Source organism: Ranitomeya variabilis, chromosome 3, assembly GCF_051348905.1.
Source record: "Ranitomeya variabilis isolate aRanVar5 chromosome 3, aRanVar5.hap1, whole genome shotgun sequence".
NCBI classification, from domain to species: domain Eukaryota; kingdom Metazoa; phylum Chordata; class Amphibia; order Anura; family Dendrobatidae; genus Ranitomeya; species Ranitomeya variabilis.
The window spans coordinates 232363283-232390227 of record NC_135234.1 but is presented as its reverse complement, the minus strand read 5'-3'; the positions used below and the strand labels follow the sequence as shown (position 1 = coordinate 232390227).

The 26945-nt window shown below is 45.2% G+C and overlaps 1 protein-coding gene across 1 annotated transcript in view; it reads left to right on the top strand.

Annotated features, from left to right (window-relative positions):
- Positions 1–26945, top strand: part of LOC143817667 (glutathione S-transferase Mu 4-like) — a 63889-nt gene that overhangs the window by 20253 nt on the left and 16691 nt on the right. Inside the window, exons 4-6 of the mRNA XM_077299159.1 lie at positions 12255–12313; positions 12450–12531; positions 16946–17046. Coding sequence (XP_077155274.1) covers positions 12255–12313; positions 12450–12531; positions 16946–17046 — 242 coding nt within the window. The remainder of the gene's footprint in view (positions 1–12254; positions 12314–12449; positions 12532–16945; positions 17047–26945) is intronic.

The following is a 26945-nucleotide window of genomic DNA, read 5'->3' as shown; positions in this document are numbered from 1 at the left end:
TTCCACTTTTTGTTCGGCGGTATGATAAAGCGTTTTTTGCCTCGTTTTTTTTTACGGTGTTCACTGAAGGGGTTAACTAGTGGGATAGTTTAATAGGTCGGGTCATTACGGACGCGGCGATACTAAATATGTGTACTTTTTTTTTTTTTTTTTTTTAATTTAGCTAAAGGAATGTATTTACTGGAACAATATATATTTTTTTTATTATTTATTTAGGATTTTTTTTTTTTACTTTGCCCCAGGGGGGGGCATCACAGTAAAGTGACAGATCGCCGATCTGACACTGTGCTGTGCACTGTGTCAGATCGGCGATCTGAAGTGCACAGCTCCAGGCTTCCTGGCGCCTGCTCTGAGCAGGCGCTGTGAAGCCACCTCCCTGCAGGACACGGATGCAGCCCCGTGGCCATTTTGGATCTGGGGCTTGCGGGGAGGAGATGCTCGGTACAAGGTGAGCACATCACCTTGTACCGATCGTCTCAGGGAAGCACGCAGGGAGCCCCCTCCCTGCGCGATGCTTCCCTGTACCGCCGGAACACTGCGATCATGTTTGATCGCAGTGTGCCGGGGGTTAATGTGCCGGGGGCGGTCCGTGACTGCTCCTGGCACATAGTGCCGGATGTCAGCTGCGATAGTCAGCTGACACTCGGCCGCGCTCCTTCCCCGTGAGTGCGGCTGATCGCACTGGACGTACTATTCCGTCCTTGGGAAGTAGGGCCCACCCCACATGGACGGAATAGTACGTCCAATGGCAGAAAGGGGTTAACTGTAATGGGCCTACACGGGGTTATACTGTGCCTGTGACACATGGTCCTCTCAGGAATACACTTACACCCGCCTCCCTCCTAATTTACAATAAATCACGAGTACCCAGTTTTTTCCTATATATATATATATATATATCATAGTAAATACTCGATGTATACGCAGTGCACTGTCTTATTGTTGAGTGCTCAGAGTGTACTCTTTCACAATATATGCTTCAACGGTAAATAACTGAATTTGTTATACAGATGTCCAGCAGCGGATTAAATAGGTATTTGAGCCACCAAATCTTCTGATGCAGATCCAGATAAAGTTCACAAATAATTCCAGGAATATCCCACAGCCAGAAACGTGAAGCGCAGGAATCCACACAGTGTCTATTAGTTATCATGCAATTCTTAACACAAGACTGTCCTTAAATAGGCTGTGATTCCTATCTAGCTATCCCTAGCTAACTACACAGTCGGTGACCAGTCACACTTCTCTGTTTACTCACAAGAATAGCTTTCTTGAAATCACAGTCCCAAAACAGGAATACCTCAAGATCTGGATTCCCCACTCTCCATCACCGCGCTGCTTCTTCTCAAACGCCCAGAAACGCTCTCTGAGGTAACTGTCCTGTTTCCAGAATCTTCTTGTCTTTAACTCATGGGTGACCTCCGGTGGCTGAACAAAATTACTGCAACAACATTGTAATTATCCTGTCTATTACTCAAGGGTGACCTCCGGTGGCTGAACACAGTTACTGTATCAACACTGTTTATGATAGAAAAAAAAATCACCATTTTACAAGCATGAGGAGGCTTTCTGCCATGCCACGCCACACGGGAACACATCGGTGGCCAGGTGGAAGAAATGGAAGAGTATGCCTGGGGCGGTCGGGTTTGGCCGAAGAGGGTCTGCTGCAGCCGCCGCCAAGGTGACGGTAGTGCCACTGAGGACAGATTATCCTGCCCTCCCTGAGCAGTTACAGGCTGGACATTGGGGCATCCAGCCCAGGCGCATCGGCGGGCCGGGGAGGTAAGAGCAGCAGCATTGAACTCACGGGTTGGCGCTGCAGTGGGTTTCCTTCGTCAGGTGACCGCGTGTACCGGAGGTCATATTCTGACGATGCGCAGGGTCAGAGAGCGCGTACTGGGAGTCACGTTCTGGTGACGCGTGAGGTCAAGGAGCACGCTGGATGTCATCTAGAATGAGGGGGCGGTACCGGAATTGGGCATGCTGGCTGGCGGTTTCCATGGGGTCTGAAAGAGTATCGCTGGCAGGCAAGGGCTGGCAAAATGGAGGCTGTCATCTGAGCTGCTACAGCCAGCGCAATAGGAGTTGCTCCAGAAGCAGGACAAAAAGTGCCCATCATGTCCTTATGACGGGAGGAAGCAAGAACCCCAGCAGCCGCGTTGCAGCAGCAGTGGGGGCCACTTGGTCAGCACACGGGCAGACCATCACAGTGCCAGGAGAGAGGAGTTCATAGTCTCTGGGGGGAGACCTTACTGACATCATGCAGTCTCTGGATCCGGTACCCGTATAAAGCGTCCGAGTGGTGAGTGATCTACGAGAAAGTACAGTACGCTAGTGTGTGTGTGTGTGTGTGTGTGTTTTTTTTTTTCTTTCTATGCTGTCTCTCTTCCGCTCTGTCTGTCTATCATTGGCGGGATGGAGAGTAGGGATCCCTGGGAAGTGCAGGACTAAATTTGAGTAGGGAATGCCCCCTTTGTGGACAGCAATTTGAGACAGCCTGGACAAAGATTGTCAGGACTGTATAGAACTAACAATATGTGAAAAATCCCCTAGTTTTTCTGCCAGTCTAAGGTCCTTAATACGATCTGAAGAGCGAAAAGTCGGTTGGCGTGCTGGGGCGCCCGGCAGTTAGTGGCAGTATGGTGAAAGAGGTCCAGTCCATCCCTTTCAACACCAGAGGAGCCTACAGGGTCTGAGCTGTGAGACCCTGATCAGACAGTCGTCAAAGAGCAGTTCATAGGAGAGAGACTGTTTTCCAGTTGCGGGAACTGATAAATTAATAAAGGCAGTACGGTCCACAATGGGGTTAGTGGATGAAAAAAGTAAAAGATCTGCTCAGGACCTTATATTTGGGGTCCTACAGAAAAAGAAACGCAGAACCTTTCCTGTGAATGAACAATTGCAGAGCCTCATAAAAAGGGAATGGGAAAGGCACAAGGTCTCATGTCCCTTAAAAGGAAATATCCATTTGATAAGGAAGCATCCTCCTCCTGGGATAAAGCCCCCCAAAAATTGGATGTGGCAATATCGAAGGTTTTGAAGGAAGTTTTCTCTCCCGTTTGAAGACCTGGGATCGTTAAAAGAACCACTGGACAGGAAAACAGACAGTTTCCTTAAGGCAGCTTTGGGAATCCTCTGTGGGAGGCTTGACACCAGCCATTGCAGCCACATGCACGGCTAGGTCCTTGAAAGTCTGGCTAGATAACCTTGAGGACCAGCTGGAACAGCGAGTCCCAAGAGAGACCATCCTAGCGGCTGTCCCCACCATCAAGGCAGCAACAGCATTTCTGGCAGATGCTTCGGTGGACTTGGCAAAGTTGGCTGCCAGATCAGTGGCACTGGCCAATGCAGGTCGCCAGGCGGTCTGGCTAAAGTGTTGTCCAGAGGACATGTAGGCCAAAGTCAAACTCTGTTCTCTCCCCCTGCGAAGGAAAATTCTTGTTCGGTCCAGCTCTTGATGAAATCCTAGAGAAAGCGGGATATAAGAAGAAAGGGTTTCCTAGGCCCCCAAGTCCATCCTTTCGGAGGGGTTGCAGTACCACCAGACAGTCATACAGAGACCGGGACAAGCCAGACAAGCGGTCCAGAGGGGGTAGAGGTTTCTACTTTGGAAAATCTGCCCGGGACACCAAGAACCCCCCCCCCCCCCCAATTACTTTCTTTCCCAGGCGGGTGGGAGGCTCTCTTACTGCCTCTCGGCCTGGGAAAGAATTTATTCCAGTGCCTGAATCCTCTAGTCTGTAGGATCAGACCTAAAATTAAAATTCCACACTCCACCAACACAGATATGTAGAGACACCGATGCAACTTTCTCGTCACAAACAGCTGGTCCTGGAGAACGAGATACTGTCTCTAAAAGAAAAAAAAGTGTACTGAAAGAGATTCCCCTAGGAAAAAGAAAAAGGGGTTCTATCCCCCTCCCCATTTCTGATTTAAAAAAAAAGAAAAAAAAAAGGAAACAGATGCGTCATGGAGAACCATTATAAACTTGAAGGCCCTAAACAAATTCTTGATGGTCCCTTCATTCAAGATGGAGTCAGTGAGGACGGCGGTGAAGGTTCTCTTCCCACACTGTTACATGGCAGTCATGGACCTAAAGGACGCCTATTTATCATGTTCCCATCCGCGAGTAAGATCAGAGATTCCTCAGAGTGGCGGTATAGATACGATCACAAGTAAGGCACTTCCAGTACAGGGCTCTCCCCTTTGGACTAGCAATAGACCCTGGATATTTACGAAGCTGATCTTGGAAGTCACTGCTCATCTCTGGGATAAGGACATTTTAGTAATACCATATCTGGACGATTTTCTGATTCTGGGGGATTCTCTTCTCCACTGTCAGGAACAAGTCAGGATAGTCAGACACTTTAGAGACTCTGGGGTGGCATCTAAACCTACAAAAATCCAGGTTAGAGCCAGTGACAACACGGGTCTTTTTAGGCTTGATAATAGACTCCGTAAGACAGGAATGTTGCCTTCCAGAAGAAAAAGAAAGGAAAAGTCTGATCTTGTCATCAGTGGCAAATCCAAGACTGATTCTCAGGAGAGCAATGTCACTGTTGAAGTCTCTAACTGCCCGTATGCCAGCAGTCAAATGGGCCCAGTTCTTCACGAGATCTTCAGTGGTGTGTTCTGGAAAACTAACTAGCCATGCAGGGTCGCTTGGATGGGAAGTTAACACTCCCAGAGATAGTTATCCGGTTCCTAAGATGGTGGTTAGAGATCAATTCAGCTCTCAGGAGAGTACCCTGGGTGAATATGGTATCCAAGGTAGTTAAAACAAATTCTAGCAACAGAGAGTGGGGAGCCCACCTAGACGCCCTCTGGCTGCAAGGAGCCTGGTCAAGGCAAGAGAGGATACTCTCCTCAAACAATTGGGAGTTCTTGGCTGTAGAAAGAGCGTTAGAGGGGCTGTTACCTCATCTACAGGGCCACCATGTGAGTGCTGTCTGACAATCAGAAGGGTACTCGTTCCCATCCTTTAATGGCAGTAGCGAAACAGATATTTCTATTGGCAGAAAGACATCTCTCATTATCGGCCCTGCATATCAGAGGAACAGAAAACATAAGAGCAGACTTCCTAAGCTGCTATCAGCTGAAATGGGGAGAATGGTCCCTGAAGGAGTCGGTATTCGATCAGATTGTGGCAATGTGGGGGCGTCCCCAGATAGACCTCTTTGCCTCAAAGGACAACAAAGTCCAGAAGTTCTTTTCTTTTAACCCAGCAGACAGGCCTTATATGGAAGATGCATTCAGGATAAAATGGGCACCAGGGTTGTGTTATGCCTTTCCACCGATATGTCTCATCCTGTCAGTTTTGAGGAAGATCAGGGAGGACGGGGCCACAGTGATCCTGATTAGTGATGAGCGAATATACTCGTTACTCGAGATTTCCCGAGCACGCTTGGGTGATCTCCGAATATTTGTTAGTGTTCGGAGATTAAGTTTTCATCGCCTCAGCTGAATGATTTACAGCTACTAGCCAGCATAAGTACATGTGGGGGTTGCCTGGTTGCTAGGGAATCCCCACATGTAATCAAGCTGGCTAAGATATGTAAATCATTCAGCTGAGGTGAGGAAAACTAAATCTCTGAGCGCTAAAGAATACTCGGAGGTCACCCGAGCGTGCTTGGGAAATCTCGAGTAACGAATATATTTGCTCATCACTAATCTTGATGGCTCCGTTTTGGTCAAAGAGGCCTTGGTTTTACTGGCTGAAGGCGATGTCCGAATCGGATCCGTGGGTCCTTTCGGAAGATCAGGATCTCCTATCCCAGGGGCCTTTTCTCCATCCTCAGATGTCCGGGCTGCATTTAACAGCCTAGAATTTGAGAGGTCACTTTTGAGAAGGGATTCTCGGCTCGGGTAATCTCCACCCTGCTTGGCAGAAAGCCAGTGACCACCAGAATCTATGGGAGATCTGGAGAAAATTCCTATCCTTTTGCGGGGGCAGTATGGGAAGGGGAAGTCCTGTTAGTTACTGTACTGGAGTTCATTCAGAAGGGATTGGAGCTTGGCCTGGCAGTTAGCACCCTTAAGGTACAAGTTTCAGCCTTGGGGGTCCTAATACGATTGTTACCTGGCAAGCAATAGATGGGTGGCCAGGTTCATTAGGGCCTGTGGGTAGATCCACCTCAGTTCCATCTCCTAACCCTCCTCCTTGGGACCTTAATTTGGTGTTGTCAGCATTAGCAAAAAGCCCTTTCAAACCATTAGCCTCGGTCTAGGAAAAGGTGATCTCATTAAAAACAGCCCTACTGGTAGCTCTCGCTTCAGCCCATAGGACAGGCGAATTTCAGGCTTTGTCAGCGTACCCTCCTTACATGCAGTGTTGAGGATAGACCGGCTTACCTCCCTAAGATGGTTACAAAACTTTAGAGCTTAGGAAATTGGGTTGCCATCCTTCTGTCCTAACCCAAACAACCAGGAGGAAAGACCACATAACACAGAAGACACCTCCTAGCATCTAAGGTATCTAGAAGTGACAGAGCCCTGGAGAAAGCAGAGGGCCTTGTTTGTATCCTTTCAGGGATCGAGGAGTGTCTAAGCAGACTATAACAAGGTGGGTTAGGGAGGACATAAAACTAGCCTACGTCAGTCCAGGTGGGGCCATTCCTGAAGGCCCATTCCAGGAGGGCCGTCGCGATGTCCTGGGCGGAAAGAGCGGATGCCTCCATCGACCAGATGTGTAAGGAGGCCACATGGTCCTCTCTGTCTACCTTCTTCAAACACTATATAGGCTGGACCTGCCTGCCTCCTCTGACCTCACATTCTGGAGCAGGGTTCTACAGGCTGTGGTCCCTCCCTGAGAATAGAAGTCTCTGAAATTCTCTCAAGGTGCCGTCATGGGTGACTGAAAAACATGGGCATTACTTACCTGTAATTTGTCTTTTCGTAGCCCATGACGGTACCCTTATATTCCCTCCCTATTTTGATCACTCTTTTTCGTTTGGAGAATGTTCATTATTAGACACTCCCTTGGGTGTGGATAGTTAAGATTAAATATAGTTATGATTATTATTTTGTGTGTTCACACATCTGCGGAGTTCCTCTTGTGCTCTGAAAACAACTGATGCGGAGAGAGGAGCTGCCCTTTTTATCTTGAAGGTTTCCTGTCCTTGAAGGTCGGATCCCCTCTCTTGTGGTGCCGTCATGGTTACGAAAAAACACATTACCGATAAGTAATACCAGTGTTTCTTCCATATTCCATTAATTCCTGTAAAGCACCTGAAGTGTTAATAAACTTTAAATGTGGTTTTGAGGGGTGCAGTTTTTAGAATGGTACCACTTTTGGTATTTTCTGTCATAGTCCCTTCAAAGTCACTTCATATGTAATGTGGTCCCTTTTTAAAAACAAAAATGAAATCCGGTTTTGTAGATTTTTTGGGAAAAATGAGAAATTGCTGATTTTAAACTTTGAACCCTTATAACTTCATAAGAAAAAAATGTTTAAAAAATGATGCAGATGTAAAGTAGACATGAGGCAAATGTTTCTAATTTTGTGTGGTATAATTTTATTTAAGGGCGTAAAAAATTAAAGTTTGAAAATTCCCTCAAAGTGACAATGGTCAGATGAGGGGGGAAAAAAAATTGGCCTGGACAAAGTTAGCTCAGTCACTAAGGAGTTAAATGGAAAAAACAAAACACAAGTTATACACATTGTGCAGTTCCATTTTGTTGGAGACAGCAGTGATCCCCAACATTTGCAGACACTCTGAAGGTGAGGAGTGACAGCAGATACATGCGAGAAGATACAGCCCAGTGAGCCCACTATTACTGCAGTCACAATGTGAGCTTCCACTACACTATCACGAAAAATGACAGCAGCAGCTTCCTTAGTCACTCTATAAGGCCATGTTCACACAGTGCGTTTTTTACTGCAGAACCGCAGCGGTTTTGCCGCTGCGGTTCCGCGGCTGTTTTCCATGCAGGGTACATTACAATGTACCCCTATGGAAAACAGGAACCACTGTGCACACGGTCCTGAATTTCCCTTAAAAAGCCGCGATGAATCGGTGCGGGAAAAAAGAAGGAGCATGTCACTTCTTTGCCCGAAACTGCAGCGGTTCTGCACCCATAGACCTCCATTGTGAGGTCAAACCCGCAGTAAAACCCGCAGATCAAAAATATATCTGCGGGTTTTATTGCGGTTTGTGGTGCAGAACCGCTGCAGCCGGAAGTGCGGGGAAGCGGCCGGAAGTGCGTGGGCGGAAGTGCTTGGGCGGAGAGACATGGAGGCATACCGTCGCATGGGGATCGTGTCGGCCGTTTGATTGATTTGGTATGTGTGTGTGTCTGTGTGTGTGTCTGTGCGTGTGTGTGTGCGTGTGTGTGTGTCCCCATGCGACGCTAGTGCCACCATTGTGCTAAGTCGCCGTATGGGACTACTACTCCCATCCGGTATTAGGATGGGAGAGTTGTCCCTGTGTCCGGCGACTTAGCACAATTGTAAAGTTACACAAAACACCTACACACAATACACATACATGACACACAGTACAGTACATACAACATATAACACAGAGTATATACTCACCAACAGCACACTTGTAGGCGAAGCCCTCGATCCTCCAGGAAAAAATCACAAAATAAAAAATCAAATTCATACTCCCTGTCCGCAGAATCCATAAAACGAGTGTCCCACGCCGATCGGCTGCTCTCCGGCGATACACTGCCAGGAGCGAAGCTCCTAGCAGTGTATCGCGTACTGTCCCGGAGTTCAATGACTCCGGCGTCTCGGTTAACGGCAGTACAGCTGCGTTGAACTTTCCCACGCAGCACTGCCGTTAAGCGAGAGTGCCGGGGTCAATGACCGCCGGTAAACTCGCTCGCGCATGCGCAGTGACGCACCGACAGGAACTATGGCTCCTGTCAGGGTGTTGCTGCAGCTGTGGAGAGCAGACATGTCTCTGGATGTGTCTGTTCTCCATGGAAAATCTTCGTGGGATACGTGGCACTTAAATACGTGGCAATTAAATACGTGACACGTGGCACTTATACGTGATACGTGTCACTTAAATATGTGATACGTGTCACTTAAATACGTGGCACGTGGCACTGAAATACGTGGCACGTGGCACTGAAATACGTGGCACGTGGCACTGAAATACGTGGCACTGAAATACGTGGTACTTAAATACGTGGCACGTGGCACTGAAATACGTGGCACTGAAATACGTGGCACTGAAATACGTGGCACTGAAATACGTGGTACTGAAATACGTGGCACTTAAATACGTGGCACTGAAATACGTGGCACTGAAATACGTGGCACTTAAATACGTGGCACTGAAATACGTGGCACTGAAATACGTGGCACGTGGCACTGAAATACGTGGCACTGAAATACGTGGCACTGAAATACGTGGTACTGAAATACGTGGCACTTAAATACGTGGCACGTGGCACTGAAATACGTGGCACTGAAATACGTGGCACTGAAATACGTGGCACTGAAATACGTGGCACTGAAATACGTGGCACTTAAATACGTGATACGTGGCACTGAAATACGTGGCACTGAAATACGTGGCACTGAAATACGTGGCACTGAAATACGTGGCACTGAAATACGTGGCACTGAAATACGTGGCACTGAAATACGTGGTACTGAAATACGTGGCACTTAAATACGTGGCACGTGGCACTGAAATACGTGGCACTGAAATACGTGGCACTGAAATACGTGGCACTTAAATACGTGGCACTGAAATACGTGGCACTTAAATACGTGATACGTGGCACTGAAATACGTGGCACTGAAATACGTGGCACTGAAATACGTGGCACTTAAATACGTGATGCGTGGCACTTAAATACGTGGCACTTAGGCTATGTTCACATTTGCGTTGTGCGCCGCAGCGTCGGCGCCGCAACACACAACGCAAACAAAAACGCAGCAAAACGCATGCACAACGCTGCGTTTTGCGCCGCATGCGTCCTTTTTTTGATTGATTTTGGACGCAGCAAAAATGCAACTTGCTGCGTCCTCTGCGCCCGGATGCGTGCGCTGCAGTGACGCATGCGGCGCAAAACGCAAGTGCGACGCATGTCCATGCGCCCCCATGTTAAATATAGGGGCGCATGACGCATAGCTGGATAGAGCTGGATCCGCGGGCTGTGATCTGGCCTACGCTCAGCAATCTGCGGAGCGCTGTCATTCAAAACACGTCCACTCATTTTGGTGTTTAGTCCCAAAATGGAGGATGGAAGAAGAAAAGGGTTGGACAAGGAAATTACATCATTTCTTTTTTTTTTTTCCCCCACTGCAGTTAAAGCTTTATTTGTGTCAAACACAGACAATCTGCAGAGGAAACTGCATAAAAAACCGCACTAAAAACCGCATCAAAAAACGCATCAAAAACGCATCAAAACGCACCAAAAACGCACCTGCGTTTTCTGCCAAGAGCTGCGGTTTTTGTCCTGAAAAAAAAGGATTGAAATCAGGATCAACTTTTTTTTTTTTAATATTTCATACCATTGAAAATAACTTGCTTTACATTTCTTCAATTAATTATTTGTTTGACAGATTTACACATTCCCACTTATGGGGTTTTGTATAGTCAAAACATATGCCATGTCTCATTACACACCGTGCTAACGTGTATGAGGACCGCATACATATAAAAACGAGATACTGTCTCTCACTCAACAATTTGAGAAAAGTTCCCCACGCAGGTCTGACGTAGTCCAGCAATTCCCACGACCCTCCTTAATTCCTGCCCCGGTAATTGTGGGCAGCATTATTGGGGTTCTCACACGCTTGCAATTTAAAATATTAAGGCGCTCCAATTAAGAATATGATTGCATTCGTGCCAATTTGATCCTGTGCTCGTTCAGTGGCATGTGTGTCCCCCCCCCCATAGAAAGCAATGAGTAAGTGCTAAAACACAGGTATCATGTTTTGCTACGTTTAGTTTAAGAACACAGGTACAGCAGTCTGTGAAACGCATTTATTTTTATATCTTTTTTTTTTTTTTGTCCCTCCCTCGCACACGTTTAAATCATAATATCTTGGTGTCCTCGCCTGAGAATAGCGATTAGGATTAGTTCAGTTTAATTAAATTAGTGATGTGTGTAAAGTAAACGGTGTCCTACAAAGTCAGTGCTCTGCTAAGGTCTTTGGTTATTTATTTTTGAGCAATTCAACTCCCACCCTGTTAAATTTCTAATTATGCATTCTTTTTTTTGTTTAGAATAGTCTCACTTTTTTATTTATTTTTATTCCCCCACTAAATAATTTTATCAAATTGCTATTTTTTTTCTAAAATTGTGTTATGGTTTCATGTATATCGTTGGTGACTTCAAACCTTGCATTGTTCATGCTTCTGTGCAGGGCTGTGGAGTCGGCATAAAATTGCCCAACTCTGACTATTTATATATTTTAAAAAAAGAAAAAAAGTGTGTATGTGTGTGTGTATATATGTGTGTATATTATATTATTCATTCAATGCTGTGTGTGCTGAACTTATTTTTTTTTTTAATTTGGGTAAGTTATGAAATGTTCTGTTCCTGATCTAAGTGTTTAGTAGATGAATCTGTGCTGCACTTTATGTACATGCTCATTAGTGAGGGAGTGCTGTGGAGTCTGAGTCGGAAGTCAAGGAAATTGAGGAGCTGGAGTCGGTGGTTTGGCTTACTGACTCCATGGCCCTGCTTCTGCGGTGGAAGGAAAGCTGAACTTTGGGATTCTGCAAAACGCAGCCAAAACCACAGCTTCTTTACTGCCAAGAGAGCAGGCTTTGCCTGCAGAGAAAAACGCAGCAAAATCCCAATGTGCAAACATAGCCTTTTAAGAGTGCTTTTTAATGTGCAAAGGGCCTAATGGACACATGTACACGTCATGTTCTTGGGCCTCGGTCTGGCACTGAATCTCCATAGCTCCCAGTGATCTACTGAGATCCTACTGTTGAAGCAGATTGAACTACAGTACTTCTTTCTATGAAACCACTTAGACATCGCAGTTTCCTTTGGCTGTTGGCCTTTTATTTTGTGATTTTTGGTTTTACCGACAGGACTTGTCTGAAAAACTGAAGTTTGCACCATTGGGGTTTATTCACTTGCATTAGATTTTATAGCAGATATTCCTGGTCGGCTGAATGCACTTTTTGTATAAACAGTTTTTTTTTGTTGTTTTTTTTTTTTTATGACCACATGGCTGTGATACAAGCATAGTCTGGCCTTACATGGTTTATGCAATATATCTACCACCTACTTTGGTCTCTGTTTTGAAGCTAATACTCTGTTTTCCCCAGACTATGACAAGAGTCAATGGCTTGATGAGAAGGATAATCTGGGCTTGGACTTTCCAAATGTATGTGAACTTATGGAAGGAATATCATTATTTCTAAGTGCAACTTGGTAATTGGGGATTTATTTCATGGGAATAGTAACAGAAATTTTGTATTTTACATCCTTGCTGGCTTTAATACCAATTTTGTATTACGCAGCTGCCTTACCTTTTTGATGGAGACATTAAGCTGACACAGAGTAACACTATTATGCGCTACATTGCCCGCAAACATGGATTGTGTGAGTATGGACTTCTAGTTTATTAAATGTAGACTAAAACATCTTGAAACAAAAAGCAAAAGTTCAGAGTTCCTGGTTTTGCTCAATATCTTTTGCTTGTGGGTTTTTCTTTTCTCCCTGTTTAGGGGAAGAACGTTATTAAATTTTATTATTTAAAAACGCACAACAGTGATAAAAACACTAGCTGAGCATTTTCTATTCAGGTGCATCTTATCAACTGTCACACATAACGCACTGGATCTCCAGCTTTTCTTCACTATGTTCCCCTCTTATCGCCCTCAGACTCCGTTCTCCACTGTTACTCTTCACTGTATCTTTTGCTGGCACTTCTCCCCCCCCCCTTCCCCTTTTTGTTGGGGTTCCTCAGGGTTCAGTCCTCTTCTCTCTACACCGCACCTATTGGACAAGCCACTAACAGATTTGGTTTCCAGTATCTTCTCTATGCTGATAACTCCCAATTAAATAACATTTAATGATAATATAAAATGGCTAATTGACCACCATGTTTTGTGTACAGACTATCCACATTTCGTCCTGATAATAATCAGGCATAGATTTTATAGTGGATACCAAATATGTGAAAAGACACTGGTATATAGTAAAAACGATGGATAATGGATATTCAAAAGGAATTAACTGTGTGTTTAGAGCCCGTTATTAGTCTATTCTACTGACGCTGGTATATGGTATATGGTGCTCTACAGTGCATATAGTTAACATATACACAATGATTGTGTTTGTGTGTGTGTATGGATATGAGGGCAATGTGCAATAAATCGAGCACTTTGGTAGGGCTGTCCCACACGTCCAGATAATTCCGGTACCGGAATAAATCGGTACCGGAGTTATCCGTGTCCGTGTGCCTGGGAACTCACGGAGGCCATACGAGCGGCACACGTGTGCCGCCCGTATGGCGAGTGGGTACCACACGGAGCGTGTGGTACCCACTCTGCATGGTGCTGAAGCTGCTGAAGCTGCTGAAGCTGCTGAAGCTGCGATTCATATCCTCTCTGCAGTAGCGTTTGCTGCAGAGAAAATATGAAGAATAGTGTTAAAAATAAAGATTTAGGTGTCCGCCGCCCCCCCACCCCCTGTGCGCCCCCCCGCTGGTCAGAAAATACTTACCCGCTCCCTCGCTCCTTCCTGGTCTGGCCGCGGCTTCTCCTGCATGCGGTTACGTGGGCCCGATCATTTACAGTCATGAATATGTGGCTCCACCTCCCATAGGGGCGGAGCCGACTATTCATGATTGTAAATGATCGGCCCCACGTGACCGCATACAGTAGGAGGCGCGGCCAGACCAGGAAGGAGCGAGGGAGCGGGTAAGTATTTTCTGACCAGCGGGGGGGCGCACAGGGGGTGGGGGGGCGGCGGACACATGGATCTTTATTTTTAACACTATTCTTCATATTTTCTCTATAGCAAACACTGCTGGAGAGAAGATATGAATACCGGCTTCAGCACCATGTGGGGGGGACAGCGCTTACTGTAGCGCTGTCTCCTGCACGCACACGGACCCCAGACGGAGAATGTCCGTGTGAGGTCCGTGTTTTACGCGGACCCATTGACTCTATTGGGTCCGTGTAAAACGTGCGCTCCCACGAACACTGACATGTCTCCGTGTTTGGCACACGGAGACACGGTCCGCAAAAAATCAATGACATCTGAACAGATGCATTGATTTTTATGGGTCTACGTGTGTCAGTGTCTCCGGTACGGGAGGAAACTGTCACCTCACGTACCGGAGCCACTGACGTGTGAAACCAGCCGTATAGTGATAGACTTAATGAAAGAGACATTAAGGGGCTACTGAATTAAGGGTTTATACCAACAGAACATCAGTATAAATCAGCAAAAACATCCAAATGGCGACTCAAATAATGATAGTATAGCTAAGGAGAACTGTGAGTCATAAATTACCAAAAAGTAATCTTAAATAAGCGGGATTTACCAGACGCGAAACGCGCGTTGGGGTTGATTACCGGGACCGGAACGGGACCTGCTGCATTGATATGGGTAATTTCATTTAACTTATTTATTAGATACACTGGAGTCTGGCTGTTGATGGGCAGGTGGTAATATTACGGGCAGGGAATGCACTGGCTTTAATCTTGCTGAAGCACCATAGCCTATTCATACACGGCCAGACCTGATGGTGATACTATAGTTACACCTCTTGTGCAGACATTTTTGTATACTCAGCAGTGCCCTGTTCCGTGATCTTTGGTCATTTGGATGTACTTACGGATTTATCACATAATTTCACTTATTATGGTACATGTTTTTATTGTTCTATGTTTAAACTTCTCAATAAAATTTATTTAAGATTACTTTTTGTGAATTAAGGGTTTATTGCAATTATAATCAATACCTATCCCTCGTTTTCGTGATTTAAGGACGATTCCCCTTAAGTGGGAATGTGATGTGGGAGACATTCTATACTGAAAATTCCTTTTGAATATCCACTATCCATCCTTTTTCACTATATACCAGTCTCTATCTATCTATCTATCTATCTATCTATCTATCTATCTATCTATCTATCTATCTAATCTATCTATCAGGACGAAACGTGGATAGACATTAAAAGTTATATTTTATATACTGTATATTGTTTGTCCACCAGTAAGAGATTTTTGTTTAATTGATGGCATAATATTGGCATGTGGGGTGCCTCAATACTAATCTCAAAGAGATACAAAACTGGCGCGAGGTGTATTACATCACAATCATATGAAAATCCTCATTATTAAAACCACATATTTATTAATTAAAAGCAAGGCACCTAAACCCACCTATAGTGACAAATACAACAAAAACCAACAAAAAACAAAATGTGCTCAAACCAAAACTAAATGAAACTAATGGGAAAATATTATGTCGCCCTAGCTAAGGCACCTATATATGCCCCTGCCTAGCTGCGGAGGTAGACGCCCTAGGGGGGAACGTTATGGCGCCCCCGCTCCACGATGGCTCACCCTATGGGCCCTAATATGCCCTACAGCCACTAGTGGTAGCCTCTACCCACACACTAGAGGATCCTGTACCACAATACAATGTACTGCTAAGCTAGGGAAGACCTAGATCCCCAAAAGAAACAATTTATGACTGAGCACATATGGCGATATGTATAATGCAAAGACTGGATAATGATTTCTTCCTATTGGACCGAACACTTTCTCATAGACTCAATTACTTATATGGGCTAACACACCAGTCATGTGCTCCCCTATGACGATCCGGTCCACATATGCAGCCTCAGTAGCATAAATAGCCTCCTATATGCAGGTGCAAATTGAAGCCATAGATACTCATCTGTGCCACTGTGCTGTGTCCATCGCCCTTTATCGTGCACGCCTCAACGCATTTCGCCTGTAAAGGCTCATCAGGAGGCCGGATAAATTGATATCTTGTGTCACATGCGATAATGGATAGCTCCATGTGGGGTGCCTTTCAGTGATAACGTCAACTCCCAATTATACACATACTCCTGAAGATATTTCAAAATACGGGGATTGTCTTTCCGCCATCTCTAACATCATGTCCAATTTTTTACTAAAACTGAACTTGTAATACCCCTCCCTCTTCTAAAAACCTACCGTACCTATATTCCCCTCTAACGAAACTTTATCCTCTCCAATCTGTCCTGAATGTGGCAGCCAGAATCATACGGCATTTCTATCCAGCTGCTACATCAATGCCTTTTAGACTGGATTCCAATTCGCTACAGAACACAATATAAACTTTGCACTCTTGCCCACAAAGCCCTCCACAGTTATGCCCCACCTTATATCTTCTCCTTCAACTATCACCCTACCTGTGCACTCAGTTCTGCAACTGATCTAACATCCTTCATAAACCGAACCTCGCACCTACGTCTCAAAGACTTCTCTTGTGCTGCACCAATTTTCTGGAATGCACTACTCCAGGTGATCAGACTACTTCCTAGCCCCCAGATTTTTTTAAGCATGCTTTTAAAAAAGCATCTCTAGACAAGCCGATCACCTCACTTCACTAATTTTTAATGCTTTCCTTTTTCCTTCTTTCTAAATTTTCTTCAGAATCTGGTCCAACCTACTCATCTGTCTCCACATCTTCCATATACCCAATATCACTTGGTAACTGTACTTGGGCAGATACTGGCTGACTGCTCATGCAGCTTATTTCAAAAATCCTATTTAGAACGATGATTGGACAATACATGACAAGCACTTTTTACCTATTGTGTTCCCCCTATTTCATAACAGATTGTATCTTGTGCAACTGTAAAAGCTATGTGTTACTTTGTGATGTCTTTGTCTCTACATGTCCCCTCTAAATTGTAAAGTGCTGTGGAATTTGTTGGCACCATAAAAATAAAATTAACTTTCACTTGAGCACAGTAGGAGCCATCTGTGATTACTGTGTCTTGCAGGTGCTAATTCCGAGAGTGAAAAGAACATTGAGTCAATGCTAGAAAATGAAGCCATGGATTTTCGGATGCGGCTTATTGCTATTTCGTACAACCCCAAGTTTGTAAGTAAAACCGCCAGTGGAATCTTGTGTTGGGTTTTTTGGATAGTGTAAAGGAATGGAGTCCTAGTCTGTGAAATCTTAGGCTGGGTTCACAATGTGTTATGGCAGTCTGTTAACGCTGCCATTAACCCCTATTGTCAGGCGCATCGCCAACGCATGCCATAATCGGCATGTGCTAGCTATGTGCCGTCATTCAGTGACGGACCCTCGGATTTGGGCTGCAGCCTCTGAGGCTCCGTCACCGCTAGCACAGATGAATCATCTGCGCTAGCGGTATAGCATAACGCGATGGCATGTATGCTATAGAGTTAACGCAGCCCGTCAACGCTATGCGTTGAAGGGCTGCTTTAACGCAATGTGAACCTGGCCTTAACAAAAAAAACACCAGAACACAGGCATGCTTACCTGTTCAAGGCCTCCAACAATTGCACTACCCAGGGTGCACCAGGCCCAAGTAAAGATAGCAAACAACACAGGTGCAAATAATACCGATGCAGCCAACCTACAATCAGGAATTGGCTGCTTGGAGCACCCATGCAAAAAAATAGTCTGGCCTTAACCCCTTTCCCCCAAGGGTGGTTTGCACGTTAATGACCAGGCCAATTTTTACAATTCTGACCACTTTTCCTTTATGAGGTTATAACTCTGGAATGCTTCAATGGATCCCGGTGATTCTGACATTGTTTTCTCGTGACATATTGTACTTCATGATAGTGGTAAAATTTCTTTGATATTACCAGCGTTTATTTGTGAAAAAAAAACGGAAATTTGGCGAACATTTTGAAAATTTCGCAATTTTCCGACTTTGAATTTTTATGCAATTAAATCACAGAGATATGTCACAGAAAATACTTAATAAGTAACATTTCCCACATGTCTACTTTACATCACCACAATTTTGGAACCAAAATTTTTTTTTTGTTAGGGAGTTATAAGGGTTAAAAGTTGACCAGCAATTTCTCATTTTTACAACACCTTTTTTTTTTTTTTTTAGGGACCACATCTCATTTGAAGTAATTTTGAAGGGGTCTATATGAAAGAAAATAACCAAGTGTGACACCATTCTAAAAACTGCACCCCTCAAGGTGCTCAAAACCACATTCAAGAAGTTTGTTAACCCTTTAGGTGTTTCACAGGAATTATTGGAATGTGTAAATAAAAATGAACATTTAACTTTTTTCACAAAAAATTTACTTCAGCTCCAATTTGTTTTATTTTACCAAGGGTAACAGGAGAAAATGAATCCCAAAAGTTGTTGTACAATTTGTCCTGAGCACGCTGATACCCCATATGTGGGGGTAAACCACTGTTTGGGCGCATGGGAGAGCTCGGAAGGGATGGAGCACCGTTTGACTTTTAAAAGCAAATTTGACAGGAATTGAGATGGGACGCCATGTTGCGTTTGGAGAGCCCCTGATGTGCCTAAACATTGAAACCCCCCACAAGTGACACCATTTTGGAAAGTAGACCCCCTAAGGAACTCATCTAGATGTATTATGAGAGCTTTGAACCCCCAAGTGTTTCACTACAGTTTATAACGCAGAGCCGTGAAAATAAAAAAAAATTTTTTTCCACAAAAATTATTTTTTAGCCCTCAGTTTTGTATTTTCCCAAGGGTAACAGGAGAAATTGGACCCCAAAAGTTGTTATCCAATGTGTCCTGAGTACGCTGATACCCCATATGTTGGGGTAAACCCCTGTTTGGGCGCACGGGAGAGCTCAGAAGAGAAGGAGCCCTGTTTTACTTTTTCAGCGCAGAATTGGCTGGAATTGAGATCGGACGCCATGTCGCGTTTGGAGAGCCCCTGATGTGCCTAAACAATGGAAACCCCCCCAATTATAACTGAAACCCTAATCCAAACACATCCCTAACCCTAATCCCAACAGTAACCCTAACCACACCCCTAACCCTGACACACCCCTAACCCCAACCCTATTCCCAACCGTAAATGTAATCCTAACCCTAACTTTAGCCCCAACCCTAACTGTAGCCTTAACCCTAGCCCCAACCATTACTGTAGCCCTAACCCTAGCTCTAACCCTAATGGAAAAATGGAAATAAATACATTTTTTTTTAATTTTTTCATTTTTCACTAAGGGGGTGATGAAGGGGGTTTTGATTTACTTTTATAGAGGGTTTTTTAGCGGATTTTTATGACTGGCAGCCGTCACACACTGAAAGACGCTTTTTATTGCAAAAAATATTTTTTGCGTTACCACATTTTGAGAGCTATAATTTTTCCATATTTTTGTCCAGAGTCATGTGAGGTCTTGTTTTTTGCGGGACGAGTTGACGTTTTTATTGGTAACATTTTCGGGCACGTGACATTTTTTGATCGCTTTTTATTCCGATTTTTTTGTGAGGCAGAATGACCAAAGACCAGCTATTCATGAATTTCTTTTGGGGGAGGCGTTTATACCGTTCTGCGTTTGGTAAAATGTATAAAGCAGTTTTATTCTTCGGGTCAGTATGATTACAGCGATACCTCATTTATATCATTTTTTATGTTTTGGCGCTTTTATATGATAAAAACTACTTTATAGAAAAAATAATTATTTTTGCATCGCTTTATTCTGTGGACGATAACTTTTTTCTTTTACGTTGTATGGCGGCTTGTTTTTTGCGGGACAAGATGACGTTTTCAGCGGTACCATGGTTTTTTATATCCGTCTTTTTGATCTCGTGTTATTCCACTTTTTGTTTGGCGGTATGATAGTAAAGCGTTGTTCTTTGCCTCGTGTTTTTTTTGTTTTGTTTTTTTTTTACGGTGTTCACTGAAGGGGTTAACTAGTGGGAGAGTTTTATAGGTCGGGTAGTTACGGACGCGGCGATACTAAATATGTGTACTTTTATTGTTTTTTTATTTTAATTTGGATAAAGAAATGCATTTATAGGAACAGTATATACAGTGCCTACAAGTAGTATTCAACCCCCTGCAGATTTAGCAGGTTTACACATTTGGAAATAACTTGGCATTGGGACATTTGGACTGTAAATCAGCCTGGAAGTGTGAAATGCACTGCAGCAAAAAAGAATGTTATTTCTTTGTTTATTTTTTTTTTAAATTGTGAAAAGTCTTTTCAGAGGGTCATTTATTATTCAACCCCTCAACCCACCAGAATTCTGTTTAGTTCCCCTAAAGTATTAAGAAGTAGTTCAGGCACAAAGAACAATGAGCTTCACATGTTTGGATTAATTATCTCTTTTTCCAGCCTTTTCTGACTATTTAAGACCCTCCCCAAACTTGTTAACAGCACTCATACATGGTCAACATGGGAAAGACAAAGGAGCATTCCAAGGCCATCAGAGACAAGATCGTGGAGGGTCACAAGGCTGGCAAGGGGTACAAAACCCTTTCCAAGGAGTTGGACCTACCTGTCTCCACTGTTGGGAGCATCATCCGGAAGTGGAAGGCTTATGGAACTACTGTTAGCCTTCCACGGCCTGGACAGCCTTTGAAAGTTTCCTCCTGTGCCGAGGCCAGACTTGTCCGAAGAGTCAAGGCTAACCCAAGGACAACAAGGAAGGAGCTCCGGGAAGATCTCATGGCAGTGGGGACATTGGTTTCAGTCAATACCATAAGTAACGTACTCCACCGCAATGGTCTCCGTTCCAGACGAGCCCGTAAGGTACCTTTACTTCCAAAGCGTCATGTCAAGGCTCGTCTACAGTTTGCTCATGATCACTTGGAGGACTCTGAGACTGACTGGTTCAAGGTTCTCTGGTCTGATGAGACCAAGATCGAGATCTTTGGTGCCAACCACACACGTGACGTTTGGAGACTGGATGGCACTGCATACGACCCCAAGAATACCATCCCTACAGTCAAGCATGGTGGTGGCAGCATCATGCTGTGGGGCTGTTTCTCAGCCAAGGGGCCTGGCCATCTGGTCCGCATCCATGGGAAAATGGATAGCACGGCCTACCTGGAGATTTTGGCCAAGAACCTCCGCTCCTCCATCAAGGATCTTAAGATGGGTCGTCATTTCATCTTCCAACAAGACAACGACCCAAAGCACACAGCCAAGAAAACCAAGGCCTGGTTCAAGAGGCAAAAAATCAAGGTGTTGCAGTGGCCTAGTCAGTCTCCTGACCTTAACCCAATTGAAAACTTGTGGAAGGAGCTCAAGATTAAAGTCCACATGAGACACATAAAGAACCTAGATAACTTGGAGAAGATCTGCATGGAGGAGTGGGCCAAGATAACTCCAGAGACCTGTGCCGGCCTGATCAGGTCTTAGAAAAGACGATTATTAGCTGTAATTGCAAACAAAGGTTATTCCACAAAATATTAAACCTAGGGGTTGAATAATAATTGACCCACACTTTTATGTTTAAAATTTATAAAAATTTAACTGAGCAACAAAACTTTTTGGTTTGTAAGATTTATGCATCTGTTAATAAATCCTGCTCTTGTTTGAAGTTTGAAGGCTCTAACTTATTTGCATCTTATTAAACCTGCTAAATCTGCAGGGGGTTGAATACTACTTGTAGGCACTGTATATATATATATATATATATATATATATATATATATATATATATATATTTTATTTATTTATTTTTTTTACACATGTGAATTTTTTTTTTCTTTTTTACACTATAACATTGCCCCGGGGGGGGGGGGCATCATGTTATAGTGTAAGATCGCTGATCTGACACTTTGCTGTGCACTGTGTCAGATCAGCGATCTGACGTGCACTCCTGGAGGCTTCCCGGCGCCTGCTCTGAGCAGGCGCTATGAAGCCACCTCCCTGCAGGACCCGGATGCGGGCCTTTTTTTGATCCGGGCCTGCTACAGGGAGGAGGAGGTAAGAGACCCTCGGAGCAACGCGATCACATCGCGTTGCTCCGGGGGTCTCAGGGAAGCACGCAGGGAGCCTCCTCCCTGCGCGATGTTTGATCGCAGTGTGCCGGGGGTTATTGTGCCGGGGGCGGTCCGTGACCGCTCCTGGCACCTAGTGCCGGATGTCAGCTGCAATAATCAGCTGACACCCGGCCGCGCTCCCCCGTGAGTGCGGCCGATTGCATATATGACGTACTATCCCGTCGGTGGTCATACGGGGCCACCCCACCTCGACCTGATAGTACGTCTAATGTCAGAAAGGGGTTAAACTGCTAACATGTCAAAAGTATGACTTGGCTTCCCAGAGGCTCTGAGTCCAGCTCTTGCATATGGCTTCTTTTGCATAAAAGTGAGTGAACACACAGCAACTATGGTAAAATAAGGATAATCGGTATATACTGAACAAGGAATTGCTGTGCATGCAGTTTCAATATGAAAAGTAAAATGTTTGATATTTAGTTAAGGATTTTTGTGAGTGTGGACTGGCTAGGTATTGATAATTTGTATGCCTAACCCAAATGTCAATTTAAAAAATGAAAATTTCAATATGTACACAATAGCTTGCGCATAATGGAATAATGTGATTGGAAGAGTAAGGCTGTGTGCACACGATGTGGATTTGTTGCCTTTCCCCAGCATTTTTCCACACAGAAATGCTCCAAAAACGCAATGTTAATAAATGACATTCCTGAAGTGTTGTGCACATGATCCGGAAATTTCCGTCCTTATTCGCAGCGTTTTATTTTTCGCAGCATGTCAACTTTTTTTTTTTTTTTTTTTTGCTGATCTGCAGTTTTTCTGCACCCATTGTGTCGATCAAATCCGCAGCAAAAACACAGGTACACCAAGCAAACGCTCAAAATCTTTTCCAGTTTCAAGAACAGCAACTCTATCTTCTAGAGCTTTGACACTCCCTCAGGCAACAATTCACTATCCCAATGTAAGATTAAATGTGGAGGATTTTCAAACAGTGACTTTTCCATGTTCTCAGCCATTTGTCTTCTGTTAATCGCCCGAGCTCAGAAAACGGTAGATGTAGATATGGAAATGCATGAAACATCGTGATCAAGGCTTTTTGCAGTTGCAATAAATGAAGTACTTGCTTGTTGAATGGAGAGGAGTTCTCGATCCCATGTAGCCGTGAGTGTGTGATCAAGAGGTTTTAATGTACGACCTGCACAAGATTTTTTCACTAGTGGTGCAGAAAATTCGTCATCTTCGTGAATTGATGATGATGGAGATGAGATTGAGCGTTCCACTATAACTGTCTTGCTCATTTTGGCAATTTCTTTATGTTTCATCTTGTATGCCTCCTTTTTTTTCTGTTTTTATTTTCTTTTTAATTTGTGAGGCAAGAACCTGATCTACACCACTCATTGATAAACTCATATAATCCTCTCTTTGCAACATAAGGAATGCTTTATCGTCTTCTAGTACGCTATTCATGAATATCACATTTTGCCTAGTAACATCAAATAGCTCAACAAGATCACCTTTCCAAATCTGCCGCTTCATATTTACTTTGTCAATGTTTCTTGATTTCTCTTGACCCAGATGTTGATATTCCTTGTATAACTTCTGTATACGAGTTCGGATATTCTCCTCTGTCATGACAGGGATACTTACTTTCTTCCACACTTCCTGTAGTTTAATACTTGTGGATTTAGCAGCACACGAGAGTGTTTCTTTCATTTCCTTATGATGGTAAATAAAAACTAAAAGCACGTGTTCCTTGGAAGGGAGTCGAGCTCCCAAAAATTCACCACCAGGCACCTTTTCAAGTAAACAAATTCGCTTTCTTGTACTCTTTTTCAGTTAAACTACCCGCAAAACATAATAGAAACACAACATACACATTAATGTGATGTCGTTGATACATTTTCATGAATTTCAGTACTTTCAGATAAAAGTGATCAAAGTGTGCAACCTCTAAATATTAATTGATTTCGCTAAAATTTTTTACATGGATCTTTTTAGATGACTTAGATCAAGGATTCAAGCAAAGTCACAAGAAAATCATAACTTCGGAAAAATGAAACACCCTAATCTTCATAGGTGTATAGAGGCCCATTTCCAACAACCATCACTCCAGTGTTCTTATGATACGATGCGTTTGCTAAGGCTACTTTCACACTTGCGTTTTTCAGCTTCCGTCACAATCCGTCGTTTTTTGAGAATGCAGATCCTGCAAAAATTTTTTGCAGGATCCTGCATTTTCCCATAGACTTGTATTAGCGACGGATTGTGACGGATGGTCATCCGTCGTGCACTGGATGCGTCGTGTTTTGGCGGACCGTCGGCATGAAAAAAACATTCAAGGGAACGTTTTTTCGTACGTCGGGTCTGCCATTTCCTACCACACATGCGCAGCCGGAACTCCGCCCCCTCCTCCCCGGGACTTTACAATGGGCAGCGGATGCGTTGAAAAACTGCATCCGCTGCCCACGATGTGCCGAATTTGCACAACGTCCGTCGGGCCGACGCTTTGCGACGGCCCCGTACCGACGCAAGGTTGAAGAAGCCTAACTGTGTAAGAAAGCTAATGGATGGCTAGAATACCCCTGAAAACCCTTGTGCAAGTATGTTGGCACAGCAGAAAACCGTTTGGCTGATTAGAGAACCTATAAGGGTATGTGCACATGTTGTGTGTGTTTTCTCTATCGCCTCTCATTGGGAGACCCAGGAACCATGGGGTGAATGCTGCTGCCACTAGGAGGCTGACACTATGCACAAAAAAGTTAGCTCCTCCTCTGCAGTGTACACCCCACCGACTGGCATTATGCACTTCAGTTTAGCTTAGTGTCAGTAGGAGGTGGATACGGGTCTTTCATTAGACACTTATCTACCTCAATGCGCGTCGTTTTCTTTCAGGTTTTCCGGAGGGATACAGGGTGAACAGTCACACCTGTAATCCCACAATACGGACTATGTGTACTGCCGCCCCGTATCCTCATAGAACCCTCAGCAGGACCAAGATCCTAGCACACAAGCGTGCTCAGAAGTCCGGTCCTAGCTCCGTCCCCCACCAGAGCCTGTCGGTTGGAGGAGACGAGGACGTCCATCATCAGCTCCATGGACGTCTGACACCTTTCTTAGTCTAAGGTTAGTAACGGACGGCATGGGAGTTTTGAGGTGAGTATTTCCCCCACCCGTCTCACTTAGGAAATCAAAGGAGAGGGATCCCTCTGGGCCTTTTTTATTTTACTAAGGACTGCAGTTATAGGCTACCTTGACCCGTTTGTTTGGCGGGTCCCACGAGGCAGGGACTGTCGCTGCACGGCAGCGGCCTTGCTGGCAGCCTCGCTTCCCCTCCTTGTTCTGAGGGGCCGCTCTACCTTCTTCCGGCTCGGTGACTTTTTCAGCCGCGCTGCCTTTTATTCTGGCGGCCGCTCTGTCTTCTGCTCCAGCGCGGCTGCTTCTACAGGCAGCCCCACTGCCTACTTCCTCTGGCAGGCACGTTCCTCCGTTGTCCGGCCCGGCGGTCTGGCAGGCAGCCGCGCGGTTTCCCTTAAATTAGAGGCCGGCGACCGCCGGAGAGGGCCGCTGTGCTGAAGAACGAGCGATGCGGCCCTCTCCGGCGGTCGCCGGCCTCTAATTTAGGCCCCAGCTTCTGCCCGGGCCTACTTCCGGCGTCTCGACTCCGCCCACTTCCAGTTTCATCAGGCGGGCTTTTCTCCCACCCAACAATCTCTTTCCCTGCACTCTCCGCCCACAGGCGCTATCTTAGTGTCCCTATGTGCACGACCAACTCCGCCACTACTCCGCTGCTTGGCGCCACTATCGCCGCTCCGCCCCTTCCAGAGCGTGCATTCTGGCGTCCTTCTCAGCGGTCGCCATCTGCAGTTTCTTAGATTGTGGCAGGAGCCCACATTAAAGGGCTACTTCTCCCCGGAGGTCCACCCGCAAGCCGGACAGCTTCCGCCACCTGGGATCCGTTTTCAGCCGTGAGTAGCTCTTCACTGCAGACTGACACTCCCCTCTGCCCCCCTGTCCCCTAACCCTCTGGCATTTTCTTCAGGGACCTTTCAAAACGTCTACCTCTAAGGGAGGCCGCTCTTGTCCTCTTACTTCCTCTAATTCTTCTGCCTTAGTCAAATTCTTTGCATGTTTGTCGTGTAACTGCAAACTTCCCTCAGGTCAGTCCTCTAGCAACCCTATTGTTCCCACCGCCCAGGATCCCCCGGCCGCTCCGCTTGAGTGATACCCCCCCCAGGCTGGGCTTCCTCTCTGTCACAATCGGTAGCGGATCTAACACGAGTGTCTCAAACTCTAGTGTCCGTGCTGGATCGATTACCCCTGCAGACTCCCGCAGTAGCCAGCGGGCCGCAGGAGCCTCCGTCCGAGCCCTCCATTATAAGCCGCAAAAAGTCCAGACTGGAATGCCGGTCTGAGTCCTCTTCTCTCTCCATCTTGCCACACGGTCCTTCTCCGCAGTCGGCTTCCCCCCGGTCCTCCTCCCCTGAGTCAGGCGAGGCATTCTCTGATGCGCCTTCGGAGGATATTTCGGAGCTGAATTCTAACCAAATCGCTACCATGAGGGATATGGTTCAGAATCTCATTGGAGCAATAAATCAGACCTGTGGCATCAAGAATACCTCTACGGAACCCGCAGACCAGGCGGTTTCGTTTAGACTGTCTAAACCACCTTCCAAGTTCTTCGCTCCTCATCCTGAATTCGAGGAGATAATGACCAAAGAATGAGAGAATCCGACCAGACGTTTTCAGAGGGGAAAGCGCCTTGGGTTTTATAACCTTTTTCTCTGGAAATTACCGCCAATTGGACTGTTTCTCCCTCAGTGGACCCTCCTTTCTCCAGGCTGTCCACCAACACGGTCCTTCCACTGTCCGGCGGAGCATCTCTAAAGGATTCTAACGATAGTCATAGAATCCTTTGCGAAGTCAGCCTTTGAAGCGGCTGCAGCTACTCTATGCCCGGCCTTTGCTTCCACTTGGGTTTCAAAATCCATATCCAAATGGGCAAACAACTCCGTTGGGGCATTCTGGACGGGGCTCCACCCGGACAGCTGGCGGAGCTTGCCAACCAGATTTCTC